Source organism: Ambystoma mexicanum, chromosome 3q (genome assembly GCF_040938575.1).
Source record: "Ambystoma mexicanum isolate Mex_15411 chromosome 3q, UKY_AmexF1_1, whole genome shotgun sequence".
Lineage (NCBI taxonomy): Eukaryota > Metazoa > Chordata > Amphibia > Caudata > Ambystomatidae > Ambystoma > Ambystoma mexicanum.
The window spans coordinates 1280707756-1280734471 of record NC_090926.1 but is presented as its reverse complement, the minus strand read 5'-3'; the positions used below and the strand labels follow the sequence as shown (position 1 = coordinate 1280734471).

Genomic DNA, 26716 nt, shown 5'->3' with positions numbered 1-26716 from the left:
GAAGAACAGTATCAAGGAGCATGGACTTAAGTGAAGAGGGCCCAGGAATGAGGGGCATAGGGCACTCGACCAAGGAATGAGGGTAAGAATAACCAGGACCAAAGAACACGGGTAGAGATGAGCCGGCCCAAGGAACGAGGGAACAGAGGAATAGAATCAAGGAGCATGGGCTGAGGTGAAGAGGGCCAAAGAATGAGGGGCATAGGGCACTCGACCAAGGAATGAGGGTAAGGATAACCAGGTCCAAAGAACACGGGTAGAGATGAGCCGGCCCAAGGAACGAGGGAACAGAGGAACAGGATCAAGGAGCATGGGCTGAGGTGAAGAGGGCCAAGGAATGAGGGGCATAGGGCACTCGACCAAGGAATGAGGGTAAGGATAACTAGGACCAAAGAACACGGGTAGAGATGAGCCGGCCCAAGGAACGAGGGAACAGAGGAACAGGATCAAGGAGCATGGGCTGAGATGAAGAGGGCCAAGGAATGAGGGGTATAGGGCACTCGACCAAGGAATGAGGGTAAGGATAACCAGGACCAAAGAACACGGGTAGAGATGAGCCGGCCCAAGGAACGAGGGAACAGAGGAACAGGATCAAGGAGCATGGGCTGAGGTGAAGAAGGCCAAGGAATGAGGGGCATAGAGCACTCGACCAAGGAATGAGGGTAAGGATAACCAGGACCAAAGAACACGGGTAGAGATGAGCCGGCCCAAGGAACGAGGGAACAGAGGAACAGGATCAAGGAGAATGGGCTGAGGTGAAGAGGGCCATGGAATGAGGGGCATAGAGCACTCGACCAAGGAATGAGGGTAAGCATAACCAGGACCAAAGAACACGGGTAGAGATGAGCCGCCCAAGGAACGAGGGAACAGAAGAACAGTATCAAGGAGCATGGACTGAAGTGAAGAGGGCCCAGGAATGAGGGGCATAGGGCACTCGACCAAGGAATGAGGGTAAGAATAACCAGGACCAAAGAACACGGGTAGAGATGAGCCGGCCCAAGGAACGAGGGAACAGAGGAATAGAATCAAGGAGCATGGGCTGAGGTGAAGAGGGCCAAAGAATGAGGGGCATAGGGCACTCGACCAAGGAATGAGGGTAAGGATAACCAGGTCCAAAGAACACGGGTAGAGATGAGCCGGCCCAAGGAACGAGGGAACAGAGGAACAGTATCAAGGAGCATGGTCTGAGGTGAAGAGGGCCAAGGAATGAGGGGCATAGGGCACTCGACCAAGGAATGAGGGTAAGGATAACCAGGACCAAAGAACACGGGTAGAGATGAGCCGGCCCAAGGAACGAGGGAACAGAGGAACAGGATCAAGGAGCATGGGCTCTGGTGAAGAGAGTGAAGTTAAACAGGGCACAGTAGGAGAGCGGGCGGCAGGCCACAGGCAGAGAGGGAAATGATGATGCAATGTGGCTGGAGGGTGACAGGGTTAAGAGAGAAGGAAGGAGGTGGATTGCAAGAGATGTGAGAGACCGCTGTAAATTCAAGTGTTGAGCCGCCTACCTTTCGTCTCATTCCATGCAGTAGATGTTGCCTTCGAGTGGAATCTGGGTTTGTCATTGGTGTCCAGTTGGGATCTCCTCACTTCTCCTGCAACCATTTGAAGACTGTACTAGGTTTTGGTCCAGACTTCTCCTGTCCCTTCTTACTGGCACAAGACAGTGGATGGGTTCCTCAAGGTTGGACCAAGAGCCTGTTGAGGCCACAATGCTATGATGCACACTTGACAGATTTGGCTGTGCAAGCTGCATCATGTGTTATGAGCTCGCCCAGCCCCCACCTTGCCCCAGAGAGGTGGCAGTGTGCAGGGCTAAAAGGCACAGTTGGCCTTCTAGCCTCTCAGTTTGCCTCAAACAGGTGGTAGCAAGGACTACAGGACTGGTGGGCTCCCCTAGCCCCTTCTGTCATTAGACGGCAGCGCTCAAAATTAGGATTTGTTGACCAGGAGCACAAATCAGGTTCTGGGTCTGGGCCATCACCCGCTAGGCACGAGCTACCACTGGCGAGCCAGGAGCAAGTACATAGTGGGCAGTAAATCTAACGTGTGTGCGCCAGATGCAAACTAACGTTGAGTCCATTATAGATCATCGAATAGCCTTTCAAGGCCCCTTTTGTGTGTCCTTCATTCTCTTTTATACACATTCCTAAACCGACGCATTTACTATCACACCACTATGCGTGAAAGTGCTCCTGCTAGCTGTTGGCTTCCAGCTAACCTGGCCCCCCTTGGCTAGCGCTGGGAGCTCACAGCTCCTGGCAATTTGGAACCCTGGACGGGCAGTGGTAGTTTGGCGGTATCTTGCCCTTGTGGCCTCCCTGTTGGTGACACTCAGGTGGCACCAGGGTAGAGGGGGGTGTGGGTCTTCTGGACTGGAGGTCTTCCTTTGCCCCTTGAGGGCCTCAGCAGGCGCTTGTCGGATACTCTGGCTCCTGATGCCGCAGGGCAGGCAGTAGTAGAGTGTCCCTGCCTCTCACACTGGTGATGCCCCCGTGCTCTGTTCAGTGGCACTGGCAATGCCTAGGCCGGCGCCGTCGCCTTCACCTCGTCCTTGCTGCACGCCCTGCCTTCAGGTTGGGGGTGCTCCTAACGGCAGAAGTTGCGAGTTACCCCTCGTTTTGCTGAAGCTTCACCCGCGCCTGCTGCCCTCGGCCGTGTCTGCCAGCCCCCTCTGCCCCATGCCTGCAATCTTCCTCCCCCGGGAGCGTGGGACAGGCGGACACCGCCCCCCTGTACCCCCTGCCTTCCCCCATTCCCCATAAGCCCTCCCCGCCTTTTGCTTCTCCTTCCCCGGGACCCTCTGGGCGCATAGCATCCCACCTCCAGTCTGTCGCCATGGAGACACCCGGCCGAGGGGCGCTGGACCAGGGCAAGCCCCGGCAGCCAATGGAAAGGCAGAGCGGGGCCGAGGACCATTGTCTCCCGTCGCCGTGGCAACCGCTTCTTTAGAGTGATGGTGGGTCCATGCTGGGCCTGGCCCGGGAGGAAGGGCCGCCCTCCCCTGTCCACTCGCCCAAGGGAAGGCGCAAGAGAAGAGAGCCAGGGTCCCGGGGGAGGGGGCGAGGGGGCAAAGGCGGGGAAACCGAGGGGGGTTCTCCGGGGGCTCCCATGTTTCCCTGCCAATCCCTCTTCCCTGGTTCTAACTCACTATCTGTGTGTGTCGTTCCTCCCGTTCACCTTTCCTTTTCATCGCCACTCCATCCTTCTTGCCCCTCCCCCTCCCTTCTCGTCTGTTTCGTTGCTGGCTCTGTTTTTTCTTCCATGAGTCATTCTTTCTATTTCTACCCCCTGGGCTCTGCCCCTCTTACCCCCTTGATTTCCTTCCGCTCACATTCCCCCTTTCTGTGATTCCTAGTTGCCCCCTCTCGTTCTTTTACTTTTTCCGCTGCACCCTTTCTCCATCCCTCCTCCTTTCTCCCCCCCTCCACGCAGTGTCCCTTCTCTCCATGCTTCTCTCTTTTTTTTTAAAACTCTTTATTGATTTTTAATAACATTACAAAAAACAAACAAAACATATAACATTTAACCAACAATTGCTTGTCTCTTTTCCACTTCTCCACTGCCGATTCTCGAGGTCCTTCCTTCGCCTCCCCTCTCACTCCCCTTTATCTGACTTGTTTAAACCCCTTTCTCCCCCCCTGTGCGTCCTCCCCACATGAACCCCTCCCATCTTCCTTCTCTTGGCCCGGTGCCTCCCCTCCTTTGCTGGGCTCCCCCCACCCCTCCTCTGTCTCGTTCCCTCCCCGCCCCCACCCACCCCAGCCCGCCTCAGATGTTCCCACTGCAGTGGTGTGGGGCACACACTCTGCAGCACGCAGTGTTAGCGCACGCTAGTGTGGTGTTACCGCCTGTGCACGCTGCTCACCCACACAGCACAGCAGCGTGCACAGGTGCCGTGTGTGAGTGCCTGGCCTCGTGCCGCCGCAACCCTTCTCCGGGGGAACACATTCTGCCTGGAGAATATGGGGGCTCGCCTTTATTGCCTGAATTTGCAGTAGCACCCCCATCTCTGCACTACAGGGACTTCCCATCATTATCATATTGCCGGCTATGCCGCAAGGCGTGCCCATGAGTGTGCTGCAGAATATGCCCAGCCTTGTGGCACGCACTATGCCACGGTGGAAGCTGCTGCCATTTTACTTCAGATTCCTGGACATACGTGAACCCCGGCGGATCCTTTTTTAAAATGTATTTCAGGCTGGGGACTCGCCCCAACCCCAGCCCCTCCCTTCCGACCCTCCCCCTGGTATTTGGCCGTGCCCCCCTGGGGGTGCGTGCCCCACAGTTTGAAGACCGCTGCAGTCTAAGGGTAGCAGACATTAAGGGGGATTCAGCACGCTTAAGGGATAACGAGGAAGCAGAGACACAGGGGAGGAAAGAAGTGGGAAAAGCAGCAGGACGACCCCACGGATACACAGAAACGAGGTTGATTCTTCAATGGGGGGGGGGCGCGGAAGTACAGGCCAATCAGGAGGAAAGAGGCAGGGAGACGCAGTATTGAGGAGGCTTTGAGGAGGACGGGGACAGAACCAATGGGGACACAGGGTCAGACGATGATTTATTGGGGAGTGAGGACGAAGAAGCGGAGAGACCCCCTCGCCGCTCCCGAGGGACAAGCCCAGATAGAGACACAGTGTGGGGAGACGATAAAGACATGGACGGACAAGGGAAGACAGGAGGCAATGGCTGCATTGTCCTAAAGGTATATCACGCAGCACAGGCGAAATTACCCCATATGCACAGAGGTTTATGGACCTGCCGTGGCAGAAGAGAGGAGAAATTACAAGGGTGTTTACTGCCACCAAAGACATCAGGAAACAAAGCGGAGCGACAAGACTGACACAGTGTCCACTATTAGAGAAGGGAGGAGGGAGACCTCAATCTATACCGTGGCAGTAGATGGACAAAGAAATGTAAGTTACTGTCGTTGACTGCTGAGGCTGGGAAATGGATCTATGAGCTAGAGAGACTGAAACCAGGGACAACATTGGCAGTGGGTGGCATGAAGAGTTTGCTTTCAGCAATTCTTGGGGTGGTAGCAGACGATGGGCCTCATCACGAGTTGGGCGATAGCCTTTAAATGCGGCGGTAATGGTATTACCACCTCATTTAAGGTCTGGCACTATCATGAGCCTGGCAGCATTGCTGTGGGTAAATACCCAGACAAAATGCCCATTTTTGACACAATTACTGCTGGTGGTATTATCACATGCTAATTGCACCAAAAATGCCCCATTGGGTCCACATGGACCCAATGGGGATGGGAAGTTACCGCTACCGCTGAACCCGTGATCCAGCAGTAATACCGTTGGACCAGTTGGCGGTAGTGCTATTGGCTCGGGCGGTATCCCGGCGGTAATCCCACCGGGATACCACCCAACTCGTGATGAGGCCTGATGTATGAAAAAGAGCCATATGCCCTGGACTAGCATTACAGAACACGGCACACAATCGTGTGCCGTTCAGTAATTGTTGAGAGGTTGTGTTACACGCTCTAAGGTTGCTGTAGTACCCAGATACCTCGAACATTAGCAGGATTATGGCACGGAAGATGAGGGAAGACAAGGACCCACTTCAATATATTCAGGCTATTCAAGAGAAATGGAGGTTCGAAACGCGTGAACCATTGGACAAAACAGTGGGATTACTTTATCATATATTGTGTCAGGGGACACCTGAACAGGTGCAAAAGCAGCTTAAGAAACTAATGGGGATGGAGGCCAAACCTTGGTCAGAAATCCAACTGACTATAGTACACTATTACAGGCTAATAATGCAAGAAAGAAGCGTGAGGCTAATTCCACCACTCTGATGTCATCTGAGGAAACAAACCTGAGGCCTGGAATGCACTGGAACAGTTTCATGACATTTCTCCTGGAGCTTTGGAGCCACTCATAATTCGTTCCAGGTGTATTTTCAAAACTTCCCTTTTCTGGATTTTTGGCTTTTCAGGGGATATATCTAGTATAGGATGCCTACTCGACTGTCTGAAGCTTCCCGATTGATTCCGCTTCATTCGTTTCTGTCCGTGATTGCCATACCAGACAACTTTAACATATTGAGAGTCGACTGGCCGAACTCAAGAGGCGGCGGCCTAGCTATTATTGCCAAAACTAAATTAGCAATAAGACTAACCCCACCTCCAGCTATCAAATCCTTTGAACTACTCTTAGCCAAACTTCCCCTCTCCAACAATAGCACACTAACCATCCTCCTTGTGTACAGACCACCTGGCCCCCTAGGAAACTTTGAGGATGACCTTTCCAGCCTCCTCACCAACAACATCAAAAACTCCACCCAGCTCCTACTACTAGGTGACTTTAACCTAGGGTTCAATGATATTGAGGATAAACAGGCCCAATCTATCCAATCTAGCCTTGTCGAACATGCCCTTACACAAAAAGTCCTAGCTCCCACACACATTAAAGGACGTACTCTAGATTGGATAGCCAATTTGAATTGCACCACCGCCATTGCTAATATCACACCTCAAACCTGGACAGACCACATCCCATCTGCTTTTCAACTATCACAGTACCCTTTCAAACAGATAATCGTGAAATTGTACCACCTCAGCCCACCAGAAGCAAAAAAGATATCACTGTGGATAAACTACTCCCTCTCCTCCTACCTGCCCTTACTGTTAGCGTCAATAACCCTGACCCTAACTCGTTAGTTGATACATTTAACATCTCTATGGCCAAAGCTCTGGACACCATTGCCCCTATCAAACTACGTAAAAGTAAACAAGAATCACACCTCAATTCCTGGTTTACCCCCCACCTTAAAGAACTACGAATCCTATAACGTAAACTCCAAGCTATCTGGAGACATTCACCCTCAGATGAGAATAAAACCTTACTTGCCAACTTCGCAAACAAATACAAAAAAGAAATAATCCAAACCAAGAACAATGCATTCAACAAAAGAATCAGCAAAGCCAATTCCAACTCTAAGGAACTCTTCTCCATCCTCAGGGAAATTGAAAACCCTATTGCTCCCACGGACAATGTCCCCAATTACAAACAGTGGTGCACGAGCATCCAAAATGCACTAGCTAATAAGGTAACAACGCTACAATCCAAAATTGCTACGAAGAAAGCTTCCTTGAACTCCGTAGGAATGCATACCACCCATCTGATAGTAACACCAAGTACAGACGGACTAGGCAGTTGTATACCATTCAGGTTTACCAACATTTCCATACTGGAAACTGAAAAGGTCATCTCATCCCTGAAACCATCTAATTGCCAGGGCGACAACTGCCCTGCTCAAATAATCAAGGACGCCGCGAGAGACTTAGCACCCTTCATCTCTAAGTTAATCAATGTCTCCTTTAGAACCAGCACGGTGCCCACCAACCTTAAAGAATCATGGGTATTGCCTCTCCTCAAAAGGCAGACCCTTGACCCAGCCATCCCGACTAACTACAGGCCTATCACCACGGTCCCGTTCCTTCTTAAAATCATTGACAGAGTAGCCTACCTCAGATCCAAAAATACCTGGAGCCGAACCAACTACTAGGATCACGCCAATCTGGATTCAGACCACCACAAGGCACTGAAACAGCCTTAATTGACCTTAAGACATTGATCGATGAGTTGAAGGACAAAGGTAAAAGAGCTATGCTCCTCCTCCTTGACTTATTGGCGGCCTTCGACCTGGATGACCATGCAGTATTATGTAAGCATCTAGGGTCTGCCACCCATTTCTCAAGTGAAGCTATAGCGTGGGTACAGTCCTTCCTAACCAACCGTACAATGACAGTCTTCTCCCCCTTAGCCTCAGCGGACCCAATACAAATCACTTGTGGTGTCCCACAAGGTTCATGTGTCTCTCCTACAATGTACAATATCTTTACTAAGCCACTCTTCGACAAACTTGACAGACTGGGGGTAACCTATACCAACTACGCGGACGACACGCAGATCCTCATACCACTTTCTGGCAACTTTGTCGCAGACTCAGCCCTAGTAAACAAGTTGTACCTCATCATTCAGGCATGGATGGCCTCTCATGGCCTCTGCCTGAATGACGACAAAACAGAGATACTGATCATGGGCTCCGACTCTAGCCTCAAAAAACTTAGCCCTAGCTATTTGGCCTTCAATATAGATGGCAACATAATCAAGGTGGTAACCGAGGTTAAAACACTTGGCTTCTACCTTGATTCTACACTATCTCTTAAAAAACAAGTCAACTCCCTGACCTCATCGACAGCCTACACCTGTAAACTAATCAGGGCCTATAGACCCGCCCTCTCCAAAACTAACTGCTTCACACTAGCCAACGCCTTAATAATGTCTAAACTAGATTATTGTAACGCCCTATATGCAGGTGCCAATAAAACTAACCAATAAAATGCAAATACTACAGAACAATGCTCTTAGAGCAGCCTTGGACTTACCCCGCAGAGAGCATATCACCAACATCCGGAAAGACCACCACTGGTTAAAAATCAGTGATAGAATCCTTCTCAAGACGCTATCACCTACAAAGGACTCAACAACCCAGCGCCACCATATATAGCGGCTAGACTGACTAGAAAAACTTCCAGCCACCACACCAAAGCCTCCAGCCACCCTCTGCTCGAAACCCCTAGATTCAGACTCACAAAATCGGGTGGCACGAGCTTCCCCGTTAGAGCTGCCCAGGCCTGGACTGCACTTCCATCTGCACTAAGAGATGATCAACCATACTCTAGATTTAGATGTAAAGTGAAAGGTTGGCTCCAGACCAATGACACCTACTAAACTGGTCCCGGGCCTCAACCTTTGGACTTATGCATGTAAATATTCTGAAACCTGTACTCTACTGAAACTTGTAACATAGACTATCCCCTCCCCCTGCGTGATTTGCTGTACATTTGCACTGTAAATACTGTTATAATATGTATGCATTTACTGTATGTAACCAAGCTTAGGCATTCTTGTACTGCTGCGCCCGGCTACCCCTGGGTTTTGGTGCGCATTATCAAATAATAAACTAAACTAAACGTTTCGTCAACCGGGGGCCTTGTTTGATTTCATGGGGGCAACTCTCTTCTCCACCATTGGCCCTTGTGAGACCTCAGCCCGGGCAGCCAATCTCTCTATTTCAACCCATTCTGAGTTTGAGAGGTTGTTACAGTCCTCATCCTCTCTGTCTTGCTCAATAATGTTGACCAAGTCACTGAGGAAAGTATCATTCCCTATTTCGTTAGACTCTTCCCATGAGGACTTCTTTGCCCCCGGAAACATAAGTAGGTTGGTTGTCTCCTCCACGGGCCTTGCCAATTCCTTTCTTGCTCTCTTAGGAGATTGACTTATGGACAGTGTGGGGGGAGGTTCTTAGATTCCTGAGGAAGGGCCTCGAGCCATTAGATCTATTTTTCTCTTCGGGGGAAATCGATTTTTACTTATTTTCTTCTTTGTTTGCTGTTTGTCTGTTTCCCCTTTCTTTCCCACAAGATCCTTGCCCAAAAAGATAGAGAATGTGTTTGAGTCGTTTTTCCCTTGATTGGGGATGATTTGGCCCCCGGCTGTTAATACTTCTGCTACCATAGGATTACTGGGGGGAAACCCCTTCTCTGTAGGGGCGCTAGGTCTTCTCTGTTCGGATTTCCACAGGGATCTCATCCATCTACAGTCTTCAAGGAGTGCCTCCATTAGGGTGGACTTACCTGTCGACTCCCTTTGTGCTAGGTCGCACAGGTGATTTTGCCATTGGGCGATGCGTCATCCTCTTTGCCCAAGCGAGATTCCACTTCAGATGCTAGGCCTTCCAGTGCGCCAAGTTTAACCGGCAGCATCGCGATCAAAGGACCCTGATCTCTCATGGAGTCATTGATGGACTCGTATAATTTTGTAAATGGGGTCAGGGAAATTTTGAGGGAGGCCAGAACTGTTCTTTGTAGATCTAATAAATCAATATTCATTGGTAGAGGGAGATCCACACCACTGTAGTTACCCCAAGCCAATTCGTCCTGGCTTGAATCAGATGAGTCTATTGAATCCTTCCCCGCCAAATTTCTCTGTGCTACTTTAGCCGATAAATCTCGACTCTGTTGGGCTGGGGGGATAGATGAAAAAGCCAAGTCATCACTTTCTGACTGATCACGTCCCTCGTCTTGCCCCTGGCTTCTTCTTCGAGTCTCACTCATCTCTGTGTGCTGTGACTGCATTAAATTCAGTTCCTCTTGGGACATATTGGCCTCAATAGCGCCAAGCCTATTCTGAATAGAGTCCAGACTTCTTCTCTTTTGAGTGGAGATTTTGGCTGTTAGATCCGTTAAGTCTCTTTCTAATTGATCAGCAATTTCATAATTCTATAGGTGAATTTTGGGGGCCCCGGATCTCCACCTGGCTCTTCCTTACTGATGTTCCAGGCTCCTCATCCTGCTTTCTCGGGGTCACCAGCACTGAAGAGGGATCAGACCCAGGGGCCGGGTCCACATCAATAACCGTGATCTCATTCAGGGGTTTGTTATTTAAAAGCATCTTCGTTTTCTGAGTCGGGCCGTCACATCTTTCTCTTCAACACCCCACTATACGCGACTCAGCCAACAAGGGCTTCATCCCCTGCTTCCAATTGGCACCGTTAAGTTCTTCTCTTCCCCTGTTCGGGATGTAAGATCAGTATACGCCACTAAGGGGAGGGTGGCATAGTCCAAGGCGGACTTCACAGGTTGTATTACCACCTTTACATGCCTGCCAGAGTCGTTTTCCAAGTCATTCTGATTTGACTTGGTCCTCAGGGCCAATGTCCTCCCATTCAGACTGGGGGGGCTACTGGACATAGCCACACACTGTCCAGCTGTTCCCACACCAGCCGTTTCCAGGGTGGTCTCAATAGATTTTCCGGCAGCCTTTGCCAGCTGTCGGGTTTTCATTCCCGCAACAATCCAACAAGCATTTTACTTTCGGCGCACTTTTAATTCCAAAATATCATTAGATGTTTGTGGCTCCACAAGACTCAATATTTGATGTGCCCCTGATGAATTTCAGTATTCTGCAAAAAAGTCTCTGCTTATTCTGGTAGGCGAATCAGACTACATCTAATAAACACTGGCCAAAGCCACACACCCTGGAACACCAGAGTTGTTCCAGTATCAACCGTTAAAGACCTTTCGGTTCTTACACCTCACTCAGTTCAACAGTTTATTCAAATGGGGACTCACCACTCTGTAAACAGCTTTCTATTTCCTCGGATAGTCCTCCAGTCAGATGGGGTCCCAGTGCAGGTCCAATAGCTTCCAGCGCCCAGCAGACCACTGAACACAGAACACTTTGCCCAATACACTAGACGCAAGCGCTCTGTGTCTCCCCAGGTGTTTTAAGCAGACACTCCTCCTCTGCTCTTAAAGGGGACACGCCGGCTCGCAGAAAAGTAGCAACATATTTATGATTATTGATTGCCTTTCTCCAGAGCACCTCCGCTTCGTGGGTAGTCACAGAACACTTTGCCCAAGACACTTCACGAGGATGGCTATGGATGGCTATGTTGCAGAAAGCACCATCACCATTTCTCGAGGAAGACTTGGGGAGGGTACCCGGTGTCTTATGGACCACAAGAGGCGGAAGGATAGCTCAGGAGCAACGCGTTTGTCTTGGAAGGCAAGACAATGCAGCGCAACATAGGTTTGAATCCTAATCCCATGCTTAGAAACCACTTGCTGGTATTAAGCTTGCTATAAATGAACAATAACATTTTAAAAAAGGTGGAGCTACTGAAAGGGATAGGGCAATAAAGATGAAGCTTAATTAGGAGCAATTTTACTAGGAGCAAAACAGTATCCCTTGTCAAGAGAAGCAGATGAGGGCATTTATGAGACAATTGCAGCATTAGTGAAACCGGGCATTCTAGTACCATCAGAGTCACAGTGCAATACCGCAGTGTACCCTGTGAAAAAGGCAAAAAGGGGGTTTTATACAGGACTTGCGCCTATTGAACCAGATGTTTGAGGAAGAATTTCCTTTAGTTCCAAATCCAGCGACAATTTTGTGTTGCATTTCCCGGAAGTGACTCGCTTCACGGTGATAGATTTGAAGAATGCTTTCTTCTCTATACAACTTCATATAGAGTCACAGGACTTGACTTCGTTCCTATATAGAAACAGGAAGTGGAAACACACAAGGCTGCCTTAGGGGTACTCTGAGCCCTTCTCTATATTCAATATGGTCCTCCAGATGGACCTAGGAAACGTACGATTGGAAAGTACCATCATACAGTACGTTGATGGCATTTTGATCCGCAGCAAGTCAGAAATGCAGTGCAGAAATGACTCAGTGCACATATTGATAATATTGGCAGAGAAGGGATAGAAGGTAGATGAGGCGAAATTAAAGTATTGTCAGAAGGAGGTGCTGTACATTGGACAGCTAATATCGCAGGAAGGCCGGAGAGTTACACAAGAAAAGGTGGAGGCAATCCGTAGGCAGATACAACCGTTTTAGGTCTCTGTAATTATTGCAGAGCATGGGTATTTGACTACAGCACATATACAAGACCTTTGTTAAGTGCATTGAAGGAAGCACAAAGAGGGGAGGGCAGACTACAATGGCCAGAAGAGATGCCAGATGCATTTGAGGAGCTGAAAAAAGTAACATGCACAGCTCCCGTGCTAAGGATCCCAGATTACCAGGACGAATTGTATCTGTTCTCACACTCCAATAAAGTAGTTATGACTGCAGTACTCACACAGAAGACTACTGTAGGACACAAGCCATTGGCATACAATAGTGGGAAATTACATCCAGTAATGAGGGGACATTACCCTTGTGAGCAAGCACTGGCTACTGCTGCATTTGCAGTAGAGAAGTCAGCGAGTATCACAATGGGGTGCAGCACTGTGCTTTATTTGGAGCATGCTCTCTTTGCAATACTCGAATGACCCAAGAGTACTTTCACCACACAGAGGGCTTTAGGGGACGAGGTAATACTCTCGAATTCAGCCATAAAGATAGCAAGATGCAGGACCGTGAACCTGGCTACATTATTAGCTGAACCAATAGAAGAGGGAGTCTACATGCACGATTGCACCATATACATGGAACAGTATGATGACCTTCCAAAGTTTGTAGAAAATCCACTTGAAGGGTGGGGAAATGCTTTACATTGACAGGTCTTCAGCGATAGACCAGACTACAGGAGAGAGAAACAGGGGAAGGCAGTAGTGAAAATAAAGAGAGACGGGACAGCTGAAATAGTAGCAAGCGCACTGTTGCCATCAAATTTTTCAGCACAAGCAGCAGAATAAGTGGCTCTTACACTGGCATTAGAGCAGAGCAAGGGCCGGGATGTTGCAGTGTATTCAGACTCCGCCTATGTGACTTCTACAGTACACTCTGGGTTGTCACAATGGCAGAGGAGGGTCTTGCGACATGCTGACGCACGCCAGTGCAGCATGCGCCCCTATTGTGCAGACTCATAGAAGTGCTTCAACTTCCAGCTGACATTGCGGTCGTGAAGTGCCAGGCCCGCTTTAAGGGTGAGGACCCCGCCTCGAGGAGCAAGGAAGCAGCAGATGCAGAAGTGAAGCGTGCAGCATATTTTGTTGATATTTCAGACTTTGATACTTCATCCCACACACGTATTTGTGTGCATACGATGGTGTTACAGGAAGGGTACAGCGCGTTACCAGTGACACAGATAATGGAGTTACAGGGAAGTGCACCAAGGGAAGCAAAGGAATTATGGCTAAGAAGGGGATGCTCTATATCTCAGTCAGATGCCCTATGGCGACAGGAGAGTACAAGCAAGCTAGTGATTACACTATCAATATACAGACAGCACTCACACAACTACACCATCCTACCCACCTGGGGAAGGATGTACTTGCAGCTCACATTGGGGAAGAGTGGTTTTTTCCCAATTTAGCAGAACATGTGACTGCCTTCGTAGAGAATTGTATCATCTGTAAACTTTTTACTGCGAGGCATACCTTAAGGCCGGTGAGAGGAGCCATATCTCAGCCACTAGGTCCTTTCCAACCTCTCGATGTAGATTACATCGAGATGATCCAAGTCTATCAGGGCTACCGCTATATAATCGTGGTTGTGTGCCCATTTTCGCGATGGATCAAGGCCGGTCCCTGTTCACACCCTGATGCTCTTAGATCTGCATGGTTCCTGGTTAGAGAGGTTTTCCCCTGCTGGGGGTGTGTGAGGTCCTGTGGTCTGACAATGGTCCTCACTTTACTAACAAAGTATTCCAGCACATCTCAATTTTACTGGGGATACAGCATACGTTTTCCTGTGCTTATCACCCAGAAGCAAATGTTGTGTGTGAATGCCTAAACGGTCTAATGAAAGAAAAATGTGTTATAGTAAAAGCCACTCAAAATAAAAATTGCCTCCATTGTCTGCCCTTAGCCCTGTTCGTATTGTGCAACTAGTCTGGGTCCGACCACCATTTAACACCACACGAGGTGGTAACCAGACACTCATGCAACTCCCTCTGGCTCCTCCCACTAGGGCTTTAACTGATCCAAATTTTATTTCCAGTGTTTTCAGTAATGAGATGTGTGAATATGTGGCTTCTTTGATTGCGAGTATGTCTTTTATTTCTCGCCAACTGCAGGCACAGGGGGAGAGGTGAAAGAAGAGCGAGGACCACAAAATCCCAGATGCCAACGAACATTGCTTAGCACCACCACTACTTTACCAAGGGTACTCAGTACTGCTTAGGGACTTTACAAGGACTTGGCACAAGCCCTATACCGTGGAGGAAGCAACCGATCAAGTAGTGAAAGTATGAGCGAAAAGGGCTTGGAATTACATTGGAGATGTGAAACCCTGTCGGTAGAGACCTCTCCCAGCCACGAAGAAGAAGAAGGCAATTTGAGGCAATGGGAAGAACTAAATGCCGGGCCAAGACAAAGACAAGAAGAAGAGTTGCAGTCAAGACTCATACGCTCTAGAGCGAGAGAATTAGGTCAAGGACTTTACGAACACTGAGACTAGGCAGTCTTTTTTATACAAATAGCCAGTTGTTGTGAAAGTAGCGACTTTCATTTATGTGGTCCATGATTTCCCAGAGGCCACTGACATTCCAGGACTACTTTGTGTGTTTTGTAATACAGTCTGACTCAGAGAGAATGGTGCCTCCGGGTCTATTCTTTCATACATTTTTGCTCTATTTAGCCCACACTTATCCACAAATTAATCACGGGAACCCATCTGTCATAGAAGTGCTAAGTGACACCAGAATCTGTATTGTGTGGGAATGACTGTACAATACTACAACCAGAGAGCTTGATCTAACATACATTAACAACATAATCACGCTTTTTTGAGGAATTTCAGGCAGGTTTTGTATCACATTCGGGGCAACACAAAGTACCGAAGAGGAGTAAGTAATGGGTAACATTATTCGACATGCAATTGTGGTATTCTGTGCCTTCTGTTATCTCTACTTCTTTACACTAATCATCATGCAAAGATTATTTTTTTTTAGATGCACAAGCTGTGACCCCTACTAATGTAACCTCAATCCAGGCAGGCATGACCGCCATATCAGGTCAGGCGATAGCACGGCCAAACCAGTAATGTAGGCTCCGCGCAGACTTAGATTTAAGTGAGGTTCATTAATATCTAACTGATTCGGGCCAGGTATCTAATAACGTATGGTATAAGCACATGACCAAAGTAGGTAAACAAACTACTGGGGAGAGGTGTCACGTCTGCTCTCTTATCCCCTATGCCATGAGTGCCTCCAGAACGTTTGTGGCAACTGAAATCTCGGCAGCGAGGGGGCAATGATTTATGCATTTATCACTGTGCATCACAAGGGGAAGATTTCAATGGAAAAGAACCACCTTAAAATCGGATGCCCAAAAAACACGTTTCCATATGAAGAAAACTATATAAAGACCCTAGACATGATGGATGATTACTGGAAGAAAGATCAGGCCATAGAATTAATCACCAAAGGTCCATAAACGGGAGACACAAGGACAGTGACACTAAAGGAATGACCATGTCCCAAAAGAGGACCAGTTGAGATAGGAGGAGAACCAAGTACACACAGCTGACGTCTGGAAAGAAGGGGTGGTGGTGGGGAGCAAAGCACATGCGCTCCTAACAGTTCCAGTTCGAATAGTACAAGAGGAAAATGACAAATGTCTAACACAATGGGAAGCAAGTGCAAAGTTACTGACATTATTAGAGAATGTAGGTGGACCAATGGCCATAATACCAATCAAAGTAGCAGCATTATGTTTCCAGAACGATGGCCCAGTAAAGGTTGGGGAGATGCGCCATGGTTCTCGGCCATCCGTGTAATGAGGCCCACTGACATTATTAGAGAATGTAGGTGGACCAATGGCCATAATACCAATCAAAGTAGCAGCATTATGTTTCCAGAACGATGGCCCAGTAAAGGTTGGGGAGATGCGCCATGGTTCTCGGCCATCCGTGTAATGAGGCCCACTGACATTATTAGAGAATGTAGGTGGACCAATGGCCATAACACCAATCAAAGTAGCAGCACTATGTTTCCAGAACGATGGCCCAGTAAAGGTTGGGGAGATGCGCCATGGTTCTCGGCCATCCGTGTAATGAGGCCCACTGACATTATTAGAGAATGTAGGTGGACCAATGGCCATAATACCAATCAAAGTAGCAGCATTATGTTTCCAGAACGATGGCCCAGTAAAGGTTGGGGAGAAGAAGGAATGTAAGCAGACAGTAAAGGTTCCATGTATGAAGGTATTATAGGAGGTGAAGGTATAGGAACAGCAGTATTGATGGACCACTATTAGGCCCGCGGATCAAAAGCATATGTGAAACTATAAACTAACTGGGAGCAGGGGGGTGTGCTCACTGGTGCACCTGGACACACCAGCGCTGGTAGTACCCCAGAAGAATATCAAAGTAGATGGATCGCCCAAGATGGACTCTAGCAAGAGAAAGAAGACGTCTGTAGAGCTGACGAGAGGGAAGAGGGGAATCTATGCATCATCAAAAATGCACGAGTCCCTGGATGCAATACCACCAGAGCAGAGACTGCTCCGCAGGACAGAAATATTCTTTGCATCCATTTCTCCAGCAGTCTAGGACAGCATCAATGCAAAATGGCTCCAAATTACGAGGTGGGAGCTGATGCAGACAATACATTTCGATCGTCAAGGGGTTCAACGCAATCAAAGAGCAATGAGGTTAATGGTGCTACAGAATAGATATGGTTTAGATCTCCTAACAGCCATGGAAGGAGGCGTTTGCACCGAAATCGGGTCTTCTTTCTGTACATTCATTCCAGCAAACAATGAAGAAAATGGAACACTCACAGTGGCGGTTACCAGGTTATCAGAGATGCATGCCGAAATGGAGGCAGAGACAAACACTGCAGGAAAAGATGAAGGTTGGCTGTCATATATATTATATTTTCTCATGGATACCAACATGGATGGCTAGCGGATTGAAGGTGTTAACAGCAGCGCTAGTATTAGTATTACTTTCTTTCTGTGTTATCAGAATGTGCATCACATAATGCCAAAGACAACTTGAAAGAGTATAGGGATGAAAGTACCAGTAGACTTGGAAGCAGACAAGGACAAGATAATAAGGGCTCGAGACATGCTGAGGGCCCAGATTACAGATTGTCCTCTGTTTCTGGCTGGAGTATTGTTCGAGTATCCCTACAACACCAAAGACTATTGGGGAAAATGGGTTTGGTGCAACCCTGGAGGAGACTGCAGTTACGTGGCATGAAGTTGGAAAGATCATGCGAGATACTATGGACGCCTAGGGGGAGTGACAAAGACCCGGCTCCCAAAGCTGAAGATGAAAAGGGCTGGAGGGATTGAAGAGAGGGTCCCAGGAATGGCCCTCATAACCCTATGTGACTGCCAACCCGCAGAATAAAGAATGAAAGGTGTAACTCGCTCGTTGGCCAGTCATCAGCTTATATTGAGGAGCTGAAATGAGGTCAAAGGATATTTTTCTAGATGTCCAGAACCAATTGACATTGGAATGAATTGTGTCTGTTCTGTGACAAGGCCTTAGAGCAAGGCTATGCCATCAATGGCATTAACCAGTTCGGGTTGCTGCTTGGTTACCGTAGGGACGCCTATCTGTCGAGCATAATCTATGTCAGTATAGTTTCTTGTTCACCCCGAATCAATGATGGCTTGGGTTCGCAACAGACTAAAGTCAGACAACTGAAGAGAAACTTGTACGTGAACCAAGACATAATTCACCACTCAACTGCGGGACTCCCTCTACTGTCGAGTTTTGGCGTTTCCCTGTTTCCAGCTTCTAAATGTAACAAATTGGCCAGCATGTCGGCAGTGTCCATGACTTCTGATTCTGTCAGTACTCAGGTACCAAGGATTAGGTCGCCTGGAGTCTTTTTCTAATCGAGGCCCTACTGAATAGTTACTGCCAAGATCACGACTTGAACACAATAAGGGTCTTCTTGATAGAGGGCGACCTTTCTCTAGCAACACCGTGCTACCCGTAGAATAAACGGGTACCACTGTGATTCAAACAAAGGAGCTACGTACTACCAGTACACACCAATGTGAGTAAGAAAGAGAAGACTGCGTAATAATAAAAAAAGCAACATGGAAAGAACGAGTACATACAATTGAACTAACGCAGCACAAACCTTACTATTAATGTCCTGGTCCCAACTCCAGGCATGTGCAAAAAACTGGCCGAGACTCATGGAAGGAGTAATAAATGAGATCAGATTGGACAAAGAAAGGACTGATCGGGGAAAGGGGAGTTAGGTGGTTAGTCGAACCTGCCCCGGTCTGAACGAGGACGCATGACCGATGTAAAGGGCAACACTTAAAGCCTAGCGTCCAGTAGTCCATAAACTCAGAAGGTTAGTTCAAAGGTATAGCAATGTTCAGGTCACGATCCAATCTGATGATTCCCAGAAATGAGCAGAGAGTATGCCCAGCACTGTACCACAGAGTATGCCAAGCATTGCAGCACAGAGCATGCCCAGCATTGCAGCACAGAGCATGGCCATCATTGTACCACAGAATATTCCCAGCATTGTAGCACAGAGTATGCCCATCGTTGTAGTACAGAGTAGGCCCAGCATTGTAGCACAGAGTATGCCCATGGATGTAGCACAGAGTATGCCCATCGTTGTAGTACAGAGTAGGCCCAGCATTGGAGCACAGAGTATGCCCATGGATGTAGCACAGAGTATGCCCAGCGTTGTACGGCAGTGTATGCCGAGCATTGTACCACAGAGCATGCCCAGCATTGCAGCACAGAGCATGGCCATCATTTTAGCACAGAGTATGCCCATCATTGTAGCACAGAGTATGCCTATGGTTGTAGCACAGAGTATGCCCATCGTTGTAGCACAGAGTATGCCCAACATCGTACCACGGAGTATGCCCAGCATCGTACCACAGAGCATGCCCAGCATTGTACCACAGAAGATTCCCAGCATTGTACCACAGAGTATTCCCAGCATTGTTCCACAGAGTATGCCCAGCATTGTACCACAGAGTATTCCCAGCATTGTTCCACAGAGTATGCCCAGCATCGTACCACAGAGTATTCCCAGCATTGTTCCACAGAGTATTCCCAGCATTGTACCACAGAGTATTCCCAGCATTGTTCCACAGAGTATGCCCAGCATCGTACCACAGAGTATTCCCAGCATTGTTCCACAGAGTATTCCCAGCATTGTTCCACAGAGCATGCCCAGCATTGTTCCACAGAGTATTTCCAGCATTGTAGCACAGACTATGGTGATGCAGTGTCGGGGGCCGTAGCAGCAGAATCCACAGTAAAACACTTCCTGTTTCTCTCTTCTCACTGCCTTGTGAGTACAGAATGCAACAAGTGCGTTGTGTGCATGAGTTCTGTTTCCAGTGTCCTAGAGTGAAGAGGGCCCCATTCATGGAAAAGTGTGCAGAGATCCTAAAAGCCTGCATGCCGAGAACAACACTGTGTGATCTTGCGCGCAGAAGGAAATCTGCGTGCTCTGCATATTCATGGAATTGTCCCCACAAAGTAGGCCTATACGCAAGTCGCGGCTGGAAGGTCCCTGACACGCCTGCATACAATGCCAAAAAAGCGACATTAGCCTACCTTTGCGGCCTCCACTGGCGCGTACACATGCAACCTGTAAAAACTGCATGGGGTCCCCACAACCAAGTTAGCACCTCAGAGACATTGTGCGGGGTCCCCCGTAGCTGCAACCGGCACCCTGTGAACATGCGTACCATTTCCCGTAACTCATGTCATATTTTGGGTCAAACTGCGTGCAAACCCCCGTAAACTGTCCCTGCGCCCCGCTATGCTGTGTACACGCACCCCTAAGTCCGATCGGGAACCAGTCTGCATGCACGCACCCCTAAATCCAACATGCAAACTCACCTCTGCACTGCAAAACCTATGCACAAGTGTCTGTGTGCCTGCATTCGGATCTTTGCATGGGCATTTCGCAGGCGAGATGTTGCGCGGTCACATCCATGAATCGCTTTGTTGTGTGCATTTGTGGGCGTGCTAAGGACTACTTGTTGCCCGTCCCTCGTAACGCTTGCTTTTTCCCTTGTTCTTCCTCATTTTGCGTGTTCCGCCCCCTACTTCGGTCCCTGCGCAGACCACGCCCACCCCCTGCAGAGCCATGTGATCGCAGAAATGTGCCGAGCCTGTGCGTAGTCCGCGCAAAGTACAAAAAAGTGCTGCGCAGACGATTCCATGAATCGACAAACAGGGATCCACACGCAGTTTGGCGCGAAAAGTCCTTATTTACTGTACAATATTGTTGTGTTGTCGGCCCGCGGCCTGCGCGCGGGGGCTGTCACAATGCTGATAGGCCGCGCGGCCTGTGGCGCAGCTCCAGCGGGAGCCGAAGGAATCAAACACCCACGCTGGTTACAGGTCTGCCCCGGAACTGCCTCCCGAACGCGGGGGCGGGGCTTTTATTTAGGACGCCCTGCGTCACCGCGTAGCGGGACGCAGGGCGGAACGTAACATTCCTCCTTTATTATAAAACAAAACAAAACACATAACTCTAACTGCCAAACAACGGCGAAGTCCAACATAAGCTTTCATTCTTCAACACTCAGCCACCCTGCCATTGGGGTTCATGGCACCAAGGCACCAGTTACCACACATAGTCACTTAGCTTGGCTGGCGGTCTCGTCGTTGTTCTCAGTCTGTATCGCCCTTCGCGGGGGTCATTCCCCCTTGCTTCAGGCTCTGTTCCGTCTTCGCTGTTCGGGCCCTCGAGGCCGGGTTCATCCCCCGGCTCCCAGTTTCCATCCCCCGCTCCATTCTCCTCAGGGATGGCCTCCGGCTCTTCTTCACTGGGAGGAGTGTCCTCGCCTTCCCGAGGGCCCTCCTTATCGGTCCACAGGGTACGGGGTATGGCCTTGAACCATGACGCATTTCTCGTCACTTGGCGGTTTCCTCGTGTCACAGTTACCATGGTTCCATGCCGGTTGCTGACGGTCCATGGAAGTTCCTCGTACCTGGTGTCAAGTTTTGACTTGGAGGGGTTTCGTAGCATGATGACCTGGTCACCCACTTGATGATGGGACGGCCTCGCTCTCCGCTTGCCGCTCATGTGTTCGTTGGCATCCCTTCTCCTTCTCTCTGTGCGTTCCTCGTTCACCGTGTCCGGGGTTCTGCTTGGGTGATGCGGGATCGAGGATCTGATGACGGTGCCGAACATGAGGTCCGCTGGCGGTACGCCGGTTGTGCTGTGGGGCGTGACCCGGTAATTTCGGAGGAATCGGAAGAGGTCAACCTTCCAGGGGCTGGCGTTAGCCTTAGACACTCTGAGCACCTTGTTGATAGTCCTCATAAATCGTTCTACGTCCCCATTTGCCTGGGGGTGTCTTGGAGTGATGTGATGATATTTCACATTGAGTTCCTGCAGATACTTTTTGAAGTCCTCTCCCGTAAACGGTGGCCCATTGTCGCTTTTGATTGAGATGGGTAGCCCGTGGGTTGCGAACATTTTCTCTAGGGCCGGAATGACCACTTCAGCTGCTGTGGACTCAACTACCTCAACTTCCGGGTATCGGGAGTGATCATCGACGGCCACCAACAGGTGGAGGCCCTCTCGGAGCTTGCAAAAGTCAATGCTGATGGCCTCCCAGCGAGAGCTGCCCCGTTCTGCTGATATGATGGGTTCCGGGTCTGGCGGGGCCCCCGTTATCTGACAGGATAGGCACGTGCTAACGAGTGTCTCGACCCGCTCCTCGATCTGGGGAAACCATACTCGGTGCCGAATGTGGGCTTTCGTCCTTGCCAGTCCTTGGTGTCCTTCATGCGCTAGGGCCACTATCCTGTCCTGTAGTTTGAGAGGGATCACGATGCGGTTTCCTCGTAGTAACAGTCCACCTTCCGTGACTGACAAGTCTTGCCGCACTGTGAATATGCCGGACAGAAACCCTTTTGCTTCCGCTGTTCTGTTGTGTGTGTGTCTCATGAAAGTCTTCCAGTCACCGGAAAGGATGGCATCTTTCACTAAGTCACAACACGGGTCCTGGAGCGTTTCCGCCTCGATTTCCTCGATGCTCACCGCCTTGGGCCTCATTGCGCGCACCACCTGGCATATGTGTTCCTCTGTCTCTGTTGAGTGGCCTCTCGCGGATGCCTGGAGAGAAAATACGCCGGGTTTCCGCTGCCTGGTTGGTAGACGAGATCAAAGTCATATTGCTGGAGGTGCAACAACCACTTGGTGATTCGTGCCGGAGGGTGTGCTGATGTTCCCATGAAAATGGGTAGTAGGGGCTTGTGGTCCGTGATCGTCGTGAAATGACGCCCATATAGGTAGAGGTGAAAATGCCGGCACCCCCACAGCACGGCGATGGCCTCCTTTTCGATGTGTGAGTACCTTTGTTCGGTCTCTGTGAGGGCTCTCGATGCATATGCAATCGGTCTCTTCTCCCCTTCCCTCGTGACTTGCATTAGGATGGCTCCGAGCCCCACGGGGCTGGCATCCACAAACAGTTCTGTGGGCAGTTCAGTGTTATAGTAGGCCATCTTGGTGTCAGCGGAGAGGGAGTCCTTGATGCTTTCAAACGAGTCCTGGCATGTTTGCCCCCACTCCCACTTGACGTTGGCCTTGGTGAGTTCCCGCAGCGGCTCAGATAGTGTGGCCAGGTTTCGGATGAACCTCCCGCAGTAGGTGGCCATGCCTAAAAAACTGCGCACTTCTGTGGGGGTCATCGGTGGACTTGCCGCCTGGATGTCTGCGACCTTCTGCGGGTCAGGGGAGATGCCTGTGCTGCCAAACTTGTATCCGAAAAAATTGATCTCCGATTTGAGGAACTCGCCCTTTTCCCGGTGTATTGTGAGCCCAACATCTTGTAGTCGGCCCAGTAGGGCGTGAAGCCTCTTGATGTGTGTTTCTTTGTCGGGGCGTGAATCAGAATATCATCGCTCACGTTGAGGACACCAGGGATGCCCCGGATGACCTCCTGGATGGTTTGCTGGAACACCACCGCAGCAGACGATATTCCGAAACTTAGGCGTTTGTATCTCCGCAGCCCCAAATGCGTAGAGAACGTTGTTATGTATCGAGAGTCTCTGTGGAGTTTGAGTTGATGATACCCCGCCCTGAGATCAATCTTTGAAAATATGCTCGACCCTGTGAGGTCAGCCACAATCTCGTTGATTGTTGGGGTTATGTGGCGTTCTCTTTTAATGGCAGTGTTGGGGAGGCGCATGTCTATGCAGATCCGCACCTTTCCAGGCTGCTTAGGCTTCCGTGTTACCACTATTGGAGAGACCCACGGTGTGGGCCCTGTGACCTCCTCAATGATACCCGCTTCTTCCAGTGCCTTGAGTTCCTGCTCCACTTGTTCTCTCATGTGGAAAGGCGTTCTCCGGTGCCGGACGGCTTTCGGCTGCACTGTCTCATCAATATGAAGTTTGATGGTTTTGCCTCTTAGACAGCCTATGCCCTCTTGCAAGTCAGGGTATTGGTTCAGCATCTGCTCCACTTCCTTTTCTTCGTTGACATGGCAGATGAATTGGACCACTCCCAAATCCTCCGCTGCGTCCCCACTCAGGAGGCTCTCAACACCTGCCTTCACAACATAGACTTTGGACCATAGTCTGTTTTTTCCGTGTTCCAGCGTAGTGCGGAACCTGCCAATTACCGGCAGGGGCTTTCGACAGCCGTATGCATACAACAGAGTGTCGGTGCTTTTCAGCTCTGGTGGAGGACTTAGAGTCAGGAAGATGCTTTCAGGCATGACGTTCACCGAAGCGCCTGTGTCGATGGTCATGAGAATGCACTGGTTTTGGATGGTGACCATGCATTTGCGCCTTCGGGCGGCTTTTCTTCGAGGTCCTCGGTCCTGGCATAGGGCAGACACCAGGTATACCTTCCTTCCTTTCCTGTCTGTGTCCTTGGAGAAGGCCTGCAGCATCGCCGAGACGTCATCCCCTTCCTCCTCCGTGGAAGAGCTGGCCACTGCGACCCTTCTGGCACTGGCTTGCTTCTTTTTCTTGGTCGCGACCTTCTCCGGCTGGTTCTGCAGGGGCTGTATGGGGATGTCCGTTGATCGGCATACCTTCGCGTAATGGTCCTTCCGGCCACATGCTCCACATGTGGTGCCTTGAGCAGGACAGTTGCGACGGCCATGTCGTGGGCCACCGCACCAGCCACACTCTGTGGGTCCCGGAATGCGCGGTTGCCACCTGTTTTGGCCGTATCCGCCACTGTTGTCGTCTCTCGAGGATTGTTTGTTGGTGATGCGGGCTACCATAGCCGTGTTGAGAGCAGGTTGCAGCCTGTGTAGCGTGGCCTCCATGTTGGCCGCTCTGGTGTGTGCCAGTTCCCTCTGACGTCCTAGTTCAAGGATCCGCTGTAGGGGGATACCCTTCTCGCTAAGTATCAGGCGCCTCAATTTTTCCGAATGAATCCCGTTGATGATCTGCCTCCTGATCTCCCTCTCCACGTTCGTGAATTCACAGGACATGGCTAACTTTCTCAGGCGGGTGTGGTACGCATCAAGGGTTTCCTCCGCTGCCTGTAAGGTGGTGCAGAAAAGAAACGTCTCATAGTCTGGGTTTAGTTGAGGGAGGAAGTGATCGGTGAGGGCATCTTTCGCGCTTCGGTACCCATCCTGGCCATCATCAACGTTCAGGGAATTGAAAATGCGCAATACCTCGTCACCCACGCTGAGTAGTAGGTGTGCCTTCAGTTTCCTGGGCGCTGTGATCTCTTTGCCCTCCATCGCCATCTCGAACTTCTGGATCCACAGCTGCCATCTGGGTCCGCATGACGACGGATCCGTGAATGGGTCAAACGGCTGGACCAGTGTCGACGAAGTGCCTTGTGTTCGAGGTGGAGGTGGCGTCATGGACAGGTTTGCCGCAATTCTGGACGGCGTGGAGGGCCCAGGCGTGGATGTGCATGCCGCCATGTTGGCGTGGACCTGATCCGTGTGTCGTAGGTACCTCCGACGGCCACCAATGCTGCGACGTTGGGCCTACCTTGGAGGTGCCGCCGTACCCAGGCGCCGTGTTACAACTCAGGGCCTGGCGCTCCCCACACACTGTGATGCTGCTCTCCCGTGTTGGATGTCCGATGCCACCTGGTTCTCCAGTTTCCGGAGGGAAGAACTATGGTCTTAGTGGCAGAGAGCATGAATTGATGAAGGAGAAAAAAAAAAAATAATAATTATTTATTTATTTTTTTTTGGGGGTGGGGGGGTCACGTGTGTGATGGCACCCCCACCGGGTGTCCAAAAATTTAGCCGCGATGGCTGTGTGGCGTTATGGTGCCTTCACAGCACCGAGCCTGTCTTGGAGTTCGTCTTGCCTCGTCGCCATTGTTGTGTTGTCGGCCCGCGGCCTGCGTGCGGGGGCTGTCACAATGCTGATAGGCCGCGCGGCCTGTGGCGCAGCTCCAGCGGGAGCCGAAGGAATCAAACACCCACGCTGGTTACTTGTCTGCCCCGGAACTGCCTCCCGAACGCGGGGGCGGGGCTTTTATTTAGGACGCCCTGCGTCACCGCGTAGCGGGACGCAGGGCGGAACGTAACAAATATATTCCATGAATCGGGCAGCAGAAGTGCAGGGACCGTCCCACACAATGCTTATATGTGGCCTGGCGGGTTGTCATGTGGTATTCTGATATAGAGGCACTTCCTGTGGCGGTCACCTGTGTTGGCGGCCTGTGTGGAAGGTGCCATCAGCAGCTGTTTCTTTTATTGGTAATGTGTTGGGGGCCATGTGCTGACTATTAGATGCTTTGGCGATGGATGGATGGATGGACGGATGGGGTGTTTATTAGAGGAGGCCGGGCTTCACATGATTTCTTTGTGGGTGTAGAATGTACCCTACACAGCACAACAGAGTAGGCAGACAGACGCTACGGAAGGCCGGGGCTAGAGCGGGATGGCAGGCTACACTGACTGAAGCGCTGAAACTGGAAGACATTTTGTTTGTTCAATGCGATTTACATTTAGCGAGAATGTGAGGGGCTCAAAATTATATCACTTAAACACATAATAATACTTTCTATGTATTTTAAATACCTTTTGACCATGTAAGGAAATGAAAAATCTAAACCATTTACTCGTCTTTAGTTGTGTAAAAGTGTTTAAAAGTGTATAAAAAGCGTTATATGCTGCAGAGGAGCTCGATAGACCCTGCGCAAAATGGCCACTTTTACCTGAAACTCGTTGGCCCTGCTCGAACATGATCCTACTTCAGAATGTTGAAGAGACGCCCCTCCTCCCCAGAAGTGCATGAGGTGGGGCAGAGGGTGTGACGGCTGCTGACTGACA

The 26716-nt window shown here is 50.0% G+C and overlaps 1 protein-coding gene across 5 annotated transcripts in view; it reads right to left on the bottom strand.

Moving 5' to 3' along the window:
• LOC138447877 (regulator of G-protein signaling 8-like) overlaps positions 1 to 26716 on the bottom strand; it is a 658995-nt gene that overhangs the window by 607114 nt on the left and 25165 nt on the right. For 2 of the 5 annotated variants that reach the window (XM_069604342.1, XM_069604344.1), the window contains exon 1: positions 1509 to 2731. The exons of 2 other annotated variants lie outside the window; for them this stretch is intronic. Coding sequence is in view for 2 of the 3 variants with exons in the window: in XM_069604344.1 (XP_069460445.1) it covers positions 1509 to 1565 (57 nt within the window). In the remaining variant the exon portion in view is untranslated. Of the gene's footprint in view, positions 1 to 1508; positions 2732 to 3151; positions 3328 to 26716 lie in introns of those variants that run through there. One more of the 5 variants, XM_069604346.1, reaches the window with a different exon arrangement.